The sequence below is a fragment of the Plasmodium yoelii genome (assembly GCF_900002385.2).
Source record: "Plasmodium yoelii strain 17X genome assembly, chromosome: 11".
Classification (NCBI taxonomy): Eukaryota; Apicomplexa; class Aconoidasida; order Haemosporida; family Plasmodiidae; genus Plasmodium; species Plasmodium yoelii.
Window position 1 is genome coordinate 77,157 of NC_036183.2, and position 17,965 is coordinate 95,121.

General features: G+C 20.4%; 5 protein-coding genes across 5 annotated transcripts; all 5 read right to left on the minus strand.

Annotated features, from left to right (window-relative positions):
* Positions 1-990: 990 nt before the first annotated feature.
* Positions 991-2,058, minus strand: PY17X_1100047 (PIR protein; the record flags this gene model as incomplete). The annotated part of the gene is made up of 3 exons (XM_022957187.1): positions 991-1,077; positions 1,168-1,911; positions 2,044-2,058. 3 exons carry the CDS (start codon positions 2,056-2,058, stop codon positions 991-993), a joined length of 846 nt encoding a protein of 281 aa, XP_022810784.1.
* A 2,369-nt stretch (positions 2,059-4,427) lies between these two features.
* On the minus strand, positions 4,428-5,455 carry PY17X_1100051 (PIR protein; the record flags this gene model as incomplete). The annotated part of the gene is made up of 3 exons (XM_022957191.1): positions 4,428-4,493; positions 4,580-5,320; positions 5,441-5,455. The coding sequence occupies 3 exons, from the start codon at positions 5,453-5,455 to the stop codon at positions 4,428-4,430; spliced, it is 822 nt and encodes a 273-aa protein (XP_022810785.1).
* A 2,351-nt stretch (positions 5,456-7,806) lies between these two features.
* PY17X_1100053 (uncharacterized protein) lies at positions 7,807-8,939 on the minus strand (the record flags this gene model as incomplete). The annotated part of the gene is made up of 3 exons (XM_726086.2): positions 7,807-7,893; positions 7,984-8,787; positions 8,925-8,939. The coding sequence occupies 3 exons, from the start codon at positions 8,937-8,939 to the stop codon at positions 7,807-7,809; spliced, it is 906 nt and encodes a 301-aa protein (XP_731179.2).
* A 2,729-nt stretch (positions 8,940-11,668) lies between these two features.
* Positions 11,669-12,881, minus strand: PY17X_1100057 (PIR protein; the record flags this gene model as incomplete). Its single annotated transcript, XM_022957121.1, has 3 exons — positions 11,669-11,731; positions 11,819-12,733; positions 12,867-12,881. 3 exons carry the CDS (start codon positions 12,879-12,881, stop codon positions 11,669-11,671), a joined length of 993 nt encoding a protein of 330 aa, XP_022811063.1.
* Positions 12,882-15,710: 2,829 nt separating this feature from the next.
* On the minus strand, positions 15,711-16,632 carry PY17X_1100061 (fam-b protein; the record flags this gene model as incomplete). The annotated part of the gene is made up of 2 exons (XM_034637599.1): positions 15,711-16,400; positions 16,564-16,632. 2 exons carry the CDS (start codon positions 16,630-16,632, stop codon positions 15,711-15,713), a joined length of 759 nt encoding a protein of 252 aa, XP_034493547.1.
* Positions 16,633-17,965: the final 1,333 nt, after the last annotated feature.

A 17,965-nucleotide genomic window follows, 5' to 3' on the forward strand; every position in this document is an offset into this window, starting at 1 on the left:
TTATATTTTTTCTTTTAACTATTTAAAAAATAATTTATTTGTGCCTCAAAACTATAAAGTTTAAAAATTAATAGTGATTAATCTAATATTATACCTTTATAGTAAAAAAATTAATGTATACAGAACTATTTCTATAATTCGAATTTAAAATATTAGCATAAAATGAAACTATATATAATCGAAAGTTAAAAGGATAGTATGTCTATATCTATAATCTAGTTATTAATATGTATATTTTTATTGTATTACTAAAAATGTTAGATACATAAAAAATCTTTTATAGGTATCGTTGTGTTGTCGAACCTCGATCGGTATTTTATACATCTATATTTTATGACTACTTATTATATATTGGTAAATGTTTAATTAACAATATAAATATATCCATTAACCTGAAGGTATATTATAATGTAGGAAACCGTTTCAAATGAATCAAATTATAATTATACTCCGATATATAAAATTATTATACTGTTCGGTTATCAAAATACAATTTAAATTAAAAAAAATGATACAAATAATAAGTTTACTAAATAAAATGTTTCATCAAATAAAGAAATATATTATGACATGCATAATTCAATAAATCCACATATTAACTTTTATATAGGCAATTATGATATATCATAATATGAATTAATATATGCAATATATACATTTTTTTAATCATATTAAATCGATATGAACACTAAATTATATATATTATAAATTGTGAAAAAATGTTATACAACCCCATTCATATTAGCTTATACCCCTCCTTGGTTGCATATTTAGGCTTTTGGATTTCATTTTGTGATTAAACATATGGGATGGTACATATATTAAATTAGTGTTCAAATTATAAAAAATTAAATGCAATATAATACTTAGCCCTAACCCGAATATGGGTCCCACAACATAAAACTATATAAAAATTATGCAAAAATTATTTATTTCCCAATAGACAGCTTCTTAACATATGTTAATCATTATTAATCTTCGAATCATATATTAATGAATCATTTTCTTCATTATATTTTTTATTTTTTCTCTTAATTTTTGTTTTTGAAATCGTTTCCGAAATCCAAATAATGAATACTAATATAAAAATTTTAAAAAATGTATAATTTATTTATATTCACATATTAATCAGTGCTGAATATATTGTTTAATTGACTTATTATTTACCTTATATGCAATTCCCAAGAAAATTGATACTGCAACAAATATAAATGCAATTGGAACTAGTGTCTTTTTTATTACTAATCTTCGTGAATATGTTGGAAGTGATGGAAAATCATTACATACATTTTTTAAATTATTATAATCATTTGATAATGTAGATAATAATTGATTATAGGGGCTGTCTTTACCAATATTATAATCTTCATTAAGTTCATCATATTTTTTAGCAAATTCATTAGCTAGTTTCGAAAATATATTGCAATTTGTGTGTTTTTCATTAACCTCAATACAAATCTCACATAATAATACAAATGCATGATAAAATTTAGACATATCTTTAATATCAATACTCATCAAATTTTGTTTTTTATCTATAAGATCCTTATAATTCTGATAACCACTAACACCTTCTATTCTCTTATTATACTTATTATCTTTATTTATATACATTTCATAAAAAGACTCTATACTGTCGTTTTCGTTTATTCTTTTAAAGTTTAACATATATTTTAACCATATCAAAATGTAATCAACAATATTGGTGTTTCCTTTTGCAACAGAATTAAACGAGTCAGAACTCCCAAAGAGTTCATTAAACAAAAATAAACATACAGCATTAATTTTATTGATATCGTCATCACAATTTACATCAGTACAGTACTTTTGGGAAACTTCATCTTTAAATTTATAATTTTTAGTATTCGGATCATATTCTAAATCCATCGTTACATTCTTAAACATTTCACACTAAGAAATCATTTGAAAACAATAATATAAACGTGTATTGAACATTTTATTAAAATAAAGTTTAATGATATTTATATATGGTCAATATCAAAAAATGTAAAGGAAATTATTATTATTAAAAAATGCATATACCACTTGTTTATCCATTGTGATGAAATTTCATTTTATATTTGTAAATTTAGTAGAATCATGCTATTTTATATACTATACCAAATATGTGACGCTGATACTATAACCCTATATATGACAATTGTCTGTAGTTAAATATATTATAAGTTTTTCAATAATTAAATTAATATAGAATAATATAATAATATTATCACTAAAGAAACGTTTTATTCCTTTTTATGATACTAAGCTAAATTACCTTAAATAGAGGGTTGTTTAATACATTCTTGATTAAATATATATATGATGTATTTTATACAAGAAATGTATTCTTACTAACATCTTGTATAACTATGTTATAAAAATGAACATACATTTATAATGAATTTAAAGTATGTTTGAACATAGAAAATAAATATATTTATATCTTATGCTTTGATGAATGCCCTTAAAAAATTTAAATACTGTATAAATTTAAAAAATAAAAATTATATTATTACTATAACCCTTAAAAGCATATAAATAGTCTTTTTAAAAAATATATTAAATATTATATACTTGTTCCTAATAATATATAATACAGTCTTTTCTAAAATAACACTTACAAAATAAGTTGAAGTGTTACATTTTCTATGCAAAATACATAAATTTATATTGTTTTTAATGAATGTAGATAAATTAAAAATTAATTTTAATGCGTTAAATAACTTTATTTTTATTCCAATATACCTTATTGGATAATTTTATAATATATTTTACGCATAATTTCCAAAGTTTAAAACGACAATTAGCACTGAACCCGTATTTATAACCTTAAATAAGTCTTTAAGTTCATATTGTTTTTAAAATCATACTTAGTAAAAATTAAATATTAGCACATAAATAAGTATTGATGTTAATTTTAAAGTATAATAGAAAACTAGGTTTGATTATGTCATTATTTTACCCTTTAATAGGAGAGAGATAAGATATATTTTCTCTTTTAATATATAAATTAAATTGAATATTCGTTAAATATTCTACATACTTAATTTTATCTTATATATTCTACTGCCATAGTTATCAATGTATATATATTCAAGTAATCTGTTAAAAATTCTATATTTTATTAATTCTACGACAAAGCAATGATAATATAATATGCGTTAATATAGAATAATCAAATGACATTTAACATGAATTGCGCCTTTAACCCTTTCACCATTGGATTCATATTTTTATAATATAAAACTACAAATTCAAATTGGATATTTAACAAAATATATAAATTGATACCTTTATAATGTATTATTATTTATCTTTTCGATAATATTAATGTTTAATTATATGAAGGTTCATAATAAAACATTATTTCAATATTAGTTATTGGTAATTTACTAGATTATATGTATAGGTATATAATAATAACGCATCATATCTATAACATAATTTATAATTATTAGAACAAAATATAATATTAAATTTTATTAATATACTTATATTTTTTCTTTTAACTATTTAAAAAATAATTTATTTGTGCGTCAAAACTATAAAGTTTAAAAATTAAAATGACTAATATAATATTATAACTTTATGGTAAATAAATTAATGTATATATAAGTATCTCTATTATTTGAATTTAAAACTTTAGCATAAAATTAAACTATATAAAATCAAAAATTAAAAGGATAGTATACATATATTTATAATGTAATTTTTTATTAATATACATATTTTTATTGATTATTAAAAATGTTAGAAACATCATAATATTTTATAGACTATGTTACATTATCGATTCTCGATCGATATTCCATGCATCTATATTTTATGAATATATATTATTGCAGTTCATTTGGATAACATGATTTAAATTAAAATCAATATGACAAAAGTTATAAGTTTTACTAAATAAAATGTTTCATCAATCAAAGAAATGTATTGTATATTATGATATAAATAATTCAATATAACTCTGGGTTAACACATCTTATTTAATGAAAATTATTATATAGCCAATATCTATATTAATATATACAATATAGACATTTTTTTTAATCATTTAAAATCGATATGAACACTCAATTATATATATTATAATTTATGAAAAAAATGTTATTTGACCCTTTTCATATTAATGGCAGTACTCCTTTTTTTGGTTGCACATTTAGACTTCAGCTCGGGATTAAGCATACGGAATGACACATATATTTAATTAGTGTTTAAGTTATAAAAAATTAAATGAAATGCAATATTTAGCTCTAACTCGAATATGGGTCCCACAACATAAAAACTATATAAAAATTATTCACATATTTTGATCAAAAATTACTTCCCAATAGACAGATTCTTAACATATATTAATCATTATTATTATTCCTGGAATAATCACTACTCTTCGAATAATATATTAATGATCAGTTTCTTCTTTATTTTTTTAGCATTTCTCTTAAATGTTGTTTTTGAGATCGTTTCCGAAATCCAAATAACGAATACTAATATAAAACATTAAGAAGTATACGATTTATTTATTAAAATTTACATATATAATGAAAATATTTTTAATTTCCTTATTATTTACCTTATAAGAAACTCCCAATAAAATTGATGCTGCAACAAATATAATTGCAATTGTAATTAATGTATTTTTTGTTACTGAACTTCGTGGACAAGCTACAAATGGTGGGGAATTCTTACATTTAACACGATTATATTCATTTTCAAAATTTTTATAATAATTTGATAAATTAGACAATAGTTGAAAATAAAAACTTCCTTTATTAATATCTAAAGCATTTTTAAGTTTTTCATATTTTTCAAACAATTCTCCAGCACTTTCTAAACATTTATTGCATTGGTAGTCATCTGGAACAATTTCAATATACATGTTACATAATGATTTAAATGCATCATAAAAATTAGATATATCTTTAATATCAATATTCATCGATTTTATTTTTTTATCTATAACATCCTTATTAATCTTTTTATTAGTAGATATATTTTCCTCATATTTATTATATTTTGCTACACGATCAGTATAAAACTCGTTTAATGTGGTAGTTCCATTTTGTGTTTTTTGATTTATTATATAACTTAACCATAAAATAGCATAGTCAGCAAGTTTATCATTCTCTAAATGTTCATCGTCAATTTCATCAAAAATTTTTAGTAATGTTATAAAAGTAGAAATAATTTTTTTGTCATCTGTATCACAGTTTTTTTCAGGGCAATACGAATTAAAAAAATCCATATATTGATATTTTTCCGGGTTGTTCGGATCATCATCAAAAGATTTATCGATCAAATTAATTATATTACACTACGAATATATTTTACGAATTAAACAAAAGAATGTATTAATATAAATGTTACTAAAATTAAAATTAATATAATTTATAGGAATGCAACATACGAATAATATAAGAAAAAGGATACATACCACATTAGAAGACATAATGAAATTCTGTTATAATTTGGAGATTACGGGGGGTGATGTTATTTATATATATTGTATAAAATATATGTTGTATTTGCTTAAGCTCTTTACATAGCAGTTATCTTTCGTTAGACATATTATTCTTAATTTTAACTTCATATAAAATAATAATACATTAGTATTACTAAAATCATATTATACTTATTTTATGACATTTAGCTAAACTATCTTAAATAGAGGGTTGCTTACACATTTTGTCATATGTATATATGATGCATTTTATACAAAAATACTATTCTTACTAACATTTGATATAAATTTATTATAAAAATTAATATACTTTTATAATGAATTTAAAAAATATATACATATGCTTTAATATAGAACACAAACAACGTCATAAAACTCAAATACTGCACAAATATAAAAAATTAAGAAAGTTATTATTATTAGAATTCTTAAAGTATATAAATAGTAATTTTTTAAATATATTAAATTTGTATATGCTTGTTTCTTATAATATATAATATAGTTTTTTCTAAAATTATAGCATTTTCAAATTAAGTTACATGTTCCATTTTCTATGCAAATCAAATAATTTATATTGTTTTTAATGAATGTAGATAAATTCAAAATTCATTTTAATGTGCTCAATAACTTTATTTTTATTCCTATATGTATCAATTTAGAAATATACCTTATTGGGTAATTTTATAATATATTTTCCCATCTTTTCCATTCTTTAAAGCAACAATTAGCACTGAATCCGTATTTATAAGCTTAAATAAGTCTTTGAATGCATATTATTTTTAAAATAATGATTAGTAAATATTAACAAATAAATAAGTATTGATGCAAATTTTAAAGTATAATAGAAAACGATGTTTAATTAGGTTGTTATATTCCACTTTAAGAGAAGAGAGATAAGATATATTGCTATTTTAATATATAAATTAAATTGAATATTCACTAAATATTTTGCACTGTTCATTCTTATCTTATATATTTTATTGTTATAATTATCAATGGATATACATTAAAATAATTCGTTAAATTTTCTATATTTTATTAATTCTATGGTAAAATAATGATAATATAATATGCGTTAATATGGAATAATAGATGACATTTAATATTAACTGAGTATTTAACCTTTTCTTTATTTATCCAGTTTTTTATAATATAAAACTATAAATCCCAAATTGGATCTTTAACAAATATATGACATTGATACCTTTATAATCTTCTATTATGTGTCTTTTCGATAATATTAATGTTTAATTATATTAATTTTACACAAAAAACAATATTTCAATATTATTTACTAGTAAAGTAATTTATTATATTATATTTATATGGGTATAATAATAATGTTATTCTATATATCATATTATTTATAATTATTAGAACAAAATATGATATGAAAATTTATTAATATAGTTATATTTTATTTTTTTAAAATTTTAAATGTAATATATTTATACTTAAAAACTATAAAGCTTAAAAATTAATATTAATTAATCTAATGTTATATCTTTATAGTAAATAAACTAATGTATATAGAACTATTTCTATTATTTGAATTTAAAACTTTAGCATAAAATGATACTATATATAACCGAAAATTAAAAGGATTGTATACATATATCTATAATGTAATTTTTTATTAATATGTATATTTTTATTGTATTATTAAAAATGTTAGATGCATAAAATTCCTTTTATAGATAACGTTGTATTGTCGATTCTCGATCGATATTTTATGAATATCTATTATTACATTTCAGTTGGATAAACGATTTAAATAAAAATAAATATGATACAAGTTATAAGTTTTACTAAATAAAATTTTCATAAAATATAGAAACATATTATGACATGCATAATTCAATATAACTGTGGGTTATCAATACTTATACAATAGGCAATTATAATATTCTATAATACGGCTTCATATACAGTCAATATATATATTAATATATACAATATAGACATTTAATTTTAATCATATTAAATCGGCATGAACACTCAATTATATACATGTGTTTTATGGAAAATATGATATTCACTCCTTTCATATTAGCTTATGCCGCCGTTTGACTGCATATTTGAACTTTTGAACTTTATCTTATGATTAAACATACGGAAATGGTGCATATATTTAATTAGTGTTCAAATTATAAAAAAATAAATAAAGATATAATATTTAATCCTAACCCGAATGTGGGAACCACAAACACAACCTTGACCCACAACATAAAAACTATATAAAAATTATTATCAAAAATTACTTCTCAATGGACGGTTTCTTAAAATATATCAATCATTATTACTATTCCTGGAACAATCACTACTATTTGAATCACATATTAATGATTCATTTTCTTCTTTATTTTTTTTATTTTTTGTCTTAAATATTGTTTTTGAAATCGTTTCCGAAATCCAAATAACGAATACTAATATAAAAAATTAAAAAAATGTACGATTCTTTTGTTAACGTTTGCATATATATAATGAAAATATTTTTTTAATTCCTTATTATTTACCTTATAAGAAATTCCTAAAAAAAATGCTATTGCACCAAATATCGATAAAACTGTAAATATGTTCTTTGATATCGACGAACTTGATGATGCAACTTCAGAAGTTTGTGCAGAAGTTAGTTCAGAATTTTGTATTGTTTCTATCGATGGAAAGGGTAAAGTATTGTTACATTTATCTTTTAATTTATTATAATCAGTTGATAAAGTAGACAACATTTTATTATATGAACTGCCATTAGTATTATTAGGATCTCCATTAAGTTTTTTATATTTTTCAACAAATTTTTTAGCATTTTCCGAACATTTTTTGCAATTTGATGTGTCTTCATTAAAATCAGTATACATTTTACATAATAATTTAAATGCATCATGCAATGTAGATATACTATTTTTATCCATGTCATCATTCATCAAATTGTGTCTTTTTTCTATAATATCCTTAAAAGTATGACAATCTTCAACATTCTCTACAGTCATTTTATATTTTGCATTACTATTTATAAATGTGGTATAAAAATATTTCATACCATTTTTAAGTGGATTTTCCTTTAGGGTTAACATATAACTTAACCATAGGATAATATAATCAACAATATTTATATTATTTTTCCCATAATGCGATAACACAGAACTCCCAAAAAATTGATTAAGCAAATAAAAAAATCCGGCATTAATTTTTTCGATATCACTATCACATTTATCAACATCACAATAACTATTTAAAAAAGTTTTATCTTTAAATTGATACTTTCCATCAGCAGTCAATCTATTGAGAAAATCCTCCCATACATTATCGAATTTTTCACACTAAGAAAACATTTAAAAACAATTAATAAACACGTGAATTATTATAAATTTTATTAAAATAAAGTCTAATGATATTTATATGTAATACAATATAAAAAAATGTAAAGGAAACTATTATTATTAAAAAATGCATATACCAATTGCTTATCCATTGTGATTATATTTCATTTTATATTTGTAAATTGAGTAGAATCATTCTGTTTTATATAGACTCACCCCAACATGTGACGCAAATACTTTAACCCTATATATAACAACTGTTTGTAGTTAAATATATTATAAGTTTTTCAATAATTAAATTAATATAGAATAATATTATTACAAGTAAAGTTATTTTTATTTTTATGTTAATTAGCTAAATTACCTTAAATAGAGGATTGATTAATAATGTTTTGATTAAATATAGATATGATGCATTTTATGCAAAAAAATTTATTCTTACTAACATATGGTATAACTTTATTATAAAAATGGATATACTTTTATAAATAATTTAAAGTATGTTTGAACATAAAAAAGGAATATATTTATATCTTATGTTTTAATGATTTCAATTCTAAAACTTAAATACTGTATATAACTAAAAAATAAAAAGTTATATTATTATTATAATCCTTAAAAGTATATAAATAGTTATTTTTTAAGATATATTAAATTTTTATATATTTGTTTCTTATGATATATACAAATATTTTATTAAAATTATAACATTTATAAAATAAGTTGCATTGTTCTCTTTTTAATTGCATATACATAATTTTAATATTGTTTTTATTTAATATATATAAATTAAAAAATGATTTTAATGCATTAAATAGATTTATTTTTATTCCTATATATTTCAATTTATAAATATACCTTATTAGGTAATTTTATAATATATTTTGCACATCTTTCTCACGGTTTAAAACGAGAATTAGCACTGACCCGTATTTATAAGCTTAAATAAGACTGTTAATGCATATTGTTTTTATAATCATACTTATTAAATATTAAATATATGACACATAAATTAGTATTGATACAAATTTTAAATTATAATAGAAAAATATATGTATTAGATTGGTATATTGCACTTTGAGGGGAGAGATAAGGGAAGTATGTTTTTTTAAGACAAGAATGTAGTCATATAAGATTTATTTATTCTACATATTTTAATTATATTTTCTACCTTTAAAACTTTCAATTAATGTACATAATAAAATTAATCATTAATAATGACTTAGAATTATTTTCTAAATATATAATTTGCTTTTATATTTTATAATAAACTATATTTTTAAGTAAACTATATAATTATTAATATTACTTTGCTTGATAAGGTTAGCTTTAATATTATCACATTAAAGACATACTTAGTTGAAGGCTGTTATATTTCATTTGATGTTTTGTGCATATAATTTTAATCTGATTACAAGTTTAATAATATATATCAACGTATTCGAATCAAATAAATTTAATGATTTTTTCGTATTTAATACTTTATCTATTGTTATTACTATTTTTATTACTGCTATATCACTGCATAGTACAACGGAATAATTAATGCGCTTAATCAAAATACTTTAAATCAATAGTAATTTTTTTGTTTCATTGTTTTAAAGTATAGTATTTAGAACATATTATTTAGCAATAACAATATATTTGTGAATTATATATATATAATAACCTAATAAAAATATTATTAATTCAAATTAAATTAATTATTACATACCATTATATTTTGCATTAATATGTAATTGTATATGTTTCACAAATTTACCATATTTCAGTTTTAGCCATTGATACAATATTATATATATTAGAATAATAACGTTAATTTTATATACCAAGTTGTTTATAAGCATTATAGCAAACTATAACATTAAATTTTATTATATACTTACATTTTATTTTTTAACTATTTTAAAATATAATTTATATATACTTCAAATCTATAAAGTTTAAAAATGAATAGTAATTAATATAATGTTATAACTTTATGATAAATTAAAGCGTATAAAGAAACTCTATTAATAATAATTAATTTTAATACAAAAAGAGAATAGTTACTACAATTAAAACATAAAAAATATTGTATATATAGTGCGATTTTTGTTGTATTACTAAAAATGTTAGATGCATAAAATATATTTTATAGGCATTGTTGTATTGTCGAATCTCGATCGGTATTTTATACATCTATATTTTAAGACTACCTATTATATATTGGTAAATGTTTAATTAACAATATAAATATACTCATTAACCTGAAGGTATATTATAATGTAGGAAACCGTTTCAAATGAATCAAATTATAATTATACTTCGATATATAATATTATTATACTGTTCGGTTATCAAAATATGATTTAAATTAAAACAAATGATACAAATAATAAGTTTTACTAAATAAAATGTTTTATCAATAAAGAAACATATTGTGTTATGCATAATTCAATATAGTTATGATTAACAAGCTTATATAATAAATAATTATGATATATCATAATATGAATTAATATATGCAATATAGACATTTTTTTTATTCATATTAAATCGATATGAACACTAAATTATATATATTATAAATTATGAAAAAATATTATGTAACCCTTTTCATATTAATGATAATGCTCCTTTGGGGTTACAAAAATTTGACTTCATCTAGTGATTAAATATACGGGATGATATATATAATTAATTAGTGTTCAAATTGTACAAAATTAATACAATATAATACATAACCCTAACCCCAATATGGGTTCCACAAGCACAACCCTAACCCACAACATAAAAACAATATAAAAACTATGATAAAAAATTACTTCGAAATAGACACTTTCTTAAAATAAATCAATCGTCATATTCAGAATAATTTATTAATGATCAGTTTTCTTCTTTATTTTTTTATCTTTTTTCTTAAATGTTTTTGAGATCGTTTCCGAAATCCAAATAACGAATACTAATATAAAATGTTAAGAAACGTATGGGTTTTTGTTAATAATTGCACATATTTAATGAAAATATTTTTTAACTCCTTATTATTTACCTTATAAGAAATTCCTAAAAAAATTGATATTGCAGCAAATATCGACACAACTGGAATTAATTTGCTTACTATCGACGAACTTGATGTAACTTCAGAAATATGTCCAGTTACTCCAATTTTTCCAGTTTCGACAGTTTCTTCAGTACTTTCTATACCAGATTGTGGTGTATTCATCTCTGTATGGGCTGGAGATTTGCTATCTTGAGCATTTTTACATTCCTTTTTAAAATTATCATAATCATTTGATAGTATAGACAATAGTTTACTATTATAAGTATCTTCAGTAAATTCAGAATCATTCTTAAGCTCTTCAAATTTTTTTAAAAATTCATTATCTTCCAAATATTTATTGCAATCGTTATTTTCATCATCAAGTTTATTATACATTTCACATAATGATTTAAATGCTTTATATAAATTAGATATATTATTTTTTCTAATATTAAACAAATACCATTTATCATCTATAATATCCGTATAACTCTTATAACCAGTTAATTCACTTTTTTTCGTATTATACTTATCACAATAAAATATGTATGTACCATAAAAACAAAATATATTGTATTCATAACTATTTTTCAGGTTCAACATATACCTTAACCATATCAAAATGTAATCAACAAAATTGATGTTATTTTTTGCAGGAGAGGGATCCACACCACAATCCTTAATGAATTCATCCAACAAATATAAACATCCAGCACTTATTTTATTGAAATCACTTAGAAAATTATTATTATTATTATTATTACAAGAATCACTTGAATTAATATTATTAATATTACAATAATTATTTGAAATATTATCACGATTACAATCATTATTTAAAAGCTCAAAATTATTAAATTGATAATTTCCACTACTGTCCAATTCTTCGGGGAAAGCATCCCATATATTCTTGAACCTTTTACACTATGAAAACATTTAAAAACAATAAAAACATTTATTATTGATAATTTGATTGAAATAAAGTTTAATGATATTTATATGTAATACAATATAAAAAAATGTAAAGGAAACTATTATTATTAAAAAATGCATATACCACTTCCTTATTCATTATAATGGGTTTTGATTTTTGATTTGTAAATTGGGTACAATCATCCTGTTTTTATATACACTCCACCAAATACGTGACGCAAATACTTTAGCACTATATATAACAGCTGTCTGTAGTTAAATATATTATATGTTTTTCAATAATTAAATTAATATAGAATAATAAAATAATGTTATTACTAAAAAAAAGTTATATTTTTGTTTATGATAATTAGCTAAATTACCTTAAATAGAGTGATGCTTAATAAACTTTTGATTAAATATATGATGCATTTTATACAAAAAGGTTATTCTTACTAACATCTGGTATATCTTTATTATAAAAATGGATATCTTTCTATAAAGAATTTAAAGTGTTTTTGAACATAGAAAAGGAATATATTTATATCTTATGTTTTGATGATTGTCCTTCAAAAAATTAAATGCTTTATAAATCTAAAAAAATAATAATTATATTATTACTATAATCCTTAAAGTACATAAATAGTAATTTTTTTAAATATATTAAATATTTACATACTTGTTTCTAATACAATAAACCACAGTTTTACTAAAATTATAGTATTTTCAAATTAAGTTATTTTACTTACATCTATATGCAAATTATATAAATTTATATCGTTTTTAATGAATGTAAACAAATTCATAATTCATTTTAATCAGTTCTATAACTTTATTTTTATTCCTACATATTCCAATTTAAAAGTATTCTTTATTTAGTAATTTTATAATGTTTTCCATATTTTTCCACCGTTAAAGCGGTAATTAGCAATGAACCCGTATTTATAAGCTTAAATAAGTTTTTATATGTAGGTCATTTTTAAAATAATACTTAGGAAATGTTAAATATATAACACATAAATAAGTATTGATGAAATTTAAGTGTAATAGAAAACTATGAGTTATTATATTGTCCTTTTAGATAGGAGAGATAAGGGACGTATGGTTTTTTAAGACAATGATGTAGTCATATAAGATTTACCTATTCTACACAGTTTAATTATTTCTTATATTTTCTACCATTAAAGTTTTTAATTCATGTATAAATTAAAAATAACTTAGAATTATTAATATTATTTTCCTTGGTACTGGTAGTCTAATGTTATCGCATTAAAGCGTACTTAAATAAATGTTATAATATTTCATTTTATATTGTAAACATACAATTTAATCTGATCACACCTTTAATAATATATATAATGAATTTATACCCATATAGTGTATCAAATAAACATAATACATATGTTCGTATTTAATACTTTATCTATTGTTATTACTATTATTATTGTTACTGCTATATCAATGTATAGTACAACGGAACAATTAGTGCACTCAATAATAATCCTTTAAACCAATGTAGAATATTTCCGTATTTTGTTGTTTTAAATTAACTATTTTGGAACATATTATTTCGCAATAACAATATATTTAAATTATAGATTTATATTTTGTATGTATATAATAACCTAATAAAAATATTATTTCAAATTAATTATTACATACTTTTTCCATGTACTTTGCATTAATATATAATTGTATATGTTTCCCAAATTTAACATATTTCAATATTAGTAGTTGGTATAATATTTTACTATATTAGAACAATAGCGATATTCTATATATCATATTATTTATAATTATTAGCACAAACTATAACATTATATTTTATTAATATACTTATGTTTTTTCTTTTAACTATTTTAAAATATAATATATTTCCAATTTATTTATACCTTAAAACTATGGAGTTTAAAATTAATAGTGATTAATATGTTAGTATACCTTATGATAAATAAATTATAGCGTATAAATCAATTTCTATTAATACAAAAAGAGAATAGTAGCTACAATTAAAACTTCAAAAAATCTTAGAAGCATAATAATATCTATAGACAACGTTATATTGTCGATATATATCAACCTATACTTTATCACTATCTATTATATGTCCCCAATGTCCTTAATTAACAATAATAATATGCCCATATAATGCACAGCAATATTCAAAACCAATTATCTTATAATTCATATCCACCCTCACATATAATGCTATTATTACAACATATATTCCCGTAATACAATTTAAATCAAAATAATAATGACACAAATAATAACTTTTACTAAATAAAATTTCCATAAAATTAAGAAACATATTATGATGTGCATAATTCAATATAGTCTCTGAATAACAGGTTTTATTTAATAAAAATTATTATATAGCAAATATCTATATTAATATATACAATATAAACATTTTATTTTAATCATATTAAATCGACATGAACACTCAATTGTATATATTATACTTTATGGGAATTATGGTATTGCCCCTTTCATATTAGTTTATACCCCCTTTTTGATTGCATATTTACACGACATCGCGTAATTAACCATACGAGGTAATAAATATTATCAAATTATAAACAAATTAATAAAAATATAGCCCTAACCCAAAACATAGATTACATAGAACAAAACTATAACTTATAGTACAGAACCCTGACACAAAATACGAGTTTCCCAAAATGCAACTCTAAACCTCACCATAGCTTATAATTTTATTAATAAGTGCGTTTATATTAATAAATTCAAAATCCATTAATACATAATATATATCCATGAAAATATGGACAAATGAGATTTTGACAAACACTAAACAAAGATAAATTAATTATATATTAAATTAAATGTATATAATGAAACATACAATTAAATCATATTTCATTATTCTATATAACGTAAACAAATGTAACTTTTATGCCAAAAAATATTAAATATACTATTTTTAATCATTTAAACAGGTATAATAAAACATAATAATAAAGAGTGATTATTTTGATGTTTTTGATTTTTTGGGTTTTTTATATACTTTCATGATTAATTTAATGTATTGACAAGACCTAATAAATGTTTCAAATGAAACCACGGAACATAAAACAGTAAATGCGATAGGAACGGTTCCTGATATTATTATCACCAAAGAAAGAAAAACCAACAATATTGACCTCAATTTTAATCCTTCGTACAATTCGTTTATCTTTCGTTTATTTTTATAAGTATTAACACTACTTAAATTGGGCTGTCTATATTCTCTCTCCAAGAAATTTACTTCGTTTTTCAATTGGTTATAGTCTTCACCTTCTGATACATAATTATTTTCATCTTTTTTTCTTATTCTTTTATTTTCTATCACTTTTGTTGTTATTCCACTATCCCCCATATTATCAATCTCTTTTTTTACTTCTTTTAATTCTTCTCGAATTTTATAAATTAACTTTTTAGTTCTTTTATCTAACTTATTTAAATCGGGTAATGTACTCTTGTCTTTATGATTCTTTATATATGAATTTATAGCATTTCGAATATGTATAATTTCTTCGTTATCATCATTGTACTCATTAAGTTGTTTTGTAAGACTAAAAGTTGATTCATAAAAATCATTTAAATCGAACTCCTTTTCTACATCTCCTAATATTCTATTGCTTCTAAATTTTATTATATTCCTTTCATCCCATATTTTCTGCAAAGAAATGAAATATTTATTAACATATTTCCAATTAATTTTAATTTTCCTTTAACTGTTTTACCAATACATCAAACAATAATATAAGCTTAATGTAAAACAATAGGTACGAAAACTATAATCAAATATTAATAATAAATGAAAATAATCTGTAACTTACATTTTTGGAATATTCAAAAGAACAAATAACAATTGAAAAAATAACGTATTTTAAAATATTCACTCTCATTTTTATCTTTATTTATTAAATAATTGAAATAATAAATGTAGTTTGAAATAATGATGGTAACTTCATATTTATTCACAAAATAGTAATATTTACTACTTTTTTCTTCTTAAATTTATCAATAAATATATCTATAAAAAAACTATCCAATTTATTTTATTTATTAATTTTTTCAATTTCCAACAGAATTATGCAACCGTTGTTATATTAATTAAAAGTATTTATCGATATACATATTATTATGTTATTTTTTTCTCAAAAAATACACCATTTTTTATACTTTTATTATATATATATATACAACTATTTTCCCTAAAATTTATTTTTTGAAAATTTGTTATACAAATCATTTTTTAATACAATTTATAATACATTAGCATATTTAGTGATATGGTCCTAATATTATATGAACTTATATATTTCCATTATTCCTTACATATGAGAAACTAATAAATATCAATTAAAATAATAACATATTAGATACATATATATTTTTTATATGAATAAATACAAACATATAATGAAAACATTAACAAAACATCATTCTTATTTACATTTAAATGGTTTCTTATTATTTCTCCAATTTTAAATATTAATAATATTCTCCACTTTATTTTCCCATTTTTTTGTAAATTTTTTTTTTTTCATAGATTGATATTAATCATTTTATTTATAAATATATCTCAGAATATACAACATCAAATATATTTTTTATATTCAAATAATGTAAAATATTCATATTTCCAAGTGTACCTCGTATAAATCACAATGCATATATCAAATCAGAAAATGAAATACAATTAATAAGAAATCCTTTATTTTATCCTATTCATTAAACACATATTATAGTATATTTAATAGTTAAACATCATTTTGTCTTTATTTTTATAAATATAGTACATTTCCTCATATAAAAATAGGCTAAATCAACCTCAATATTCCTCACACATATTAAACCCATAATTATTTGTACTAATAACTGAAATTCAGTTTAGTATTCTTTAAATTTATACATTTTTTTAATTTGACTTAAATATAAATTAATTAAATTTATCATTCCAAAGAATCTTACTTTTATAAACAAAAAAAATAAATTAATAAATAGTACATGATCGACCTGAATATTTGTATATATTAATAATCCCAGTTTCTTATTGACTTAATTTATAATATTTTTCATCCTTTTTTCTTACTTCCGCTTCTTCCCCAACTTATAAATACTAACATAAACACTAATGTAAAAATGTATAATATTTTCCACTGGATATATTTTTTAAATATTATACTGACCCCTAAAATAGTGTGTATTAAAACAAATATGCCTTTAACGTAACTT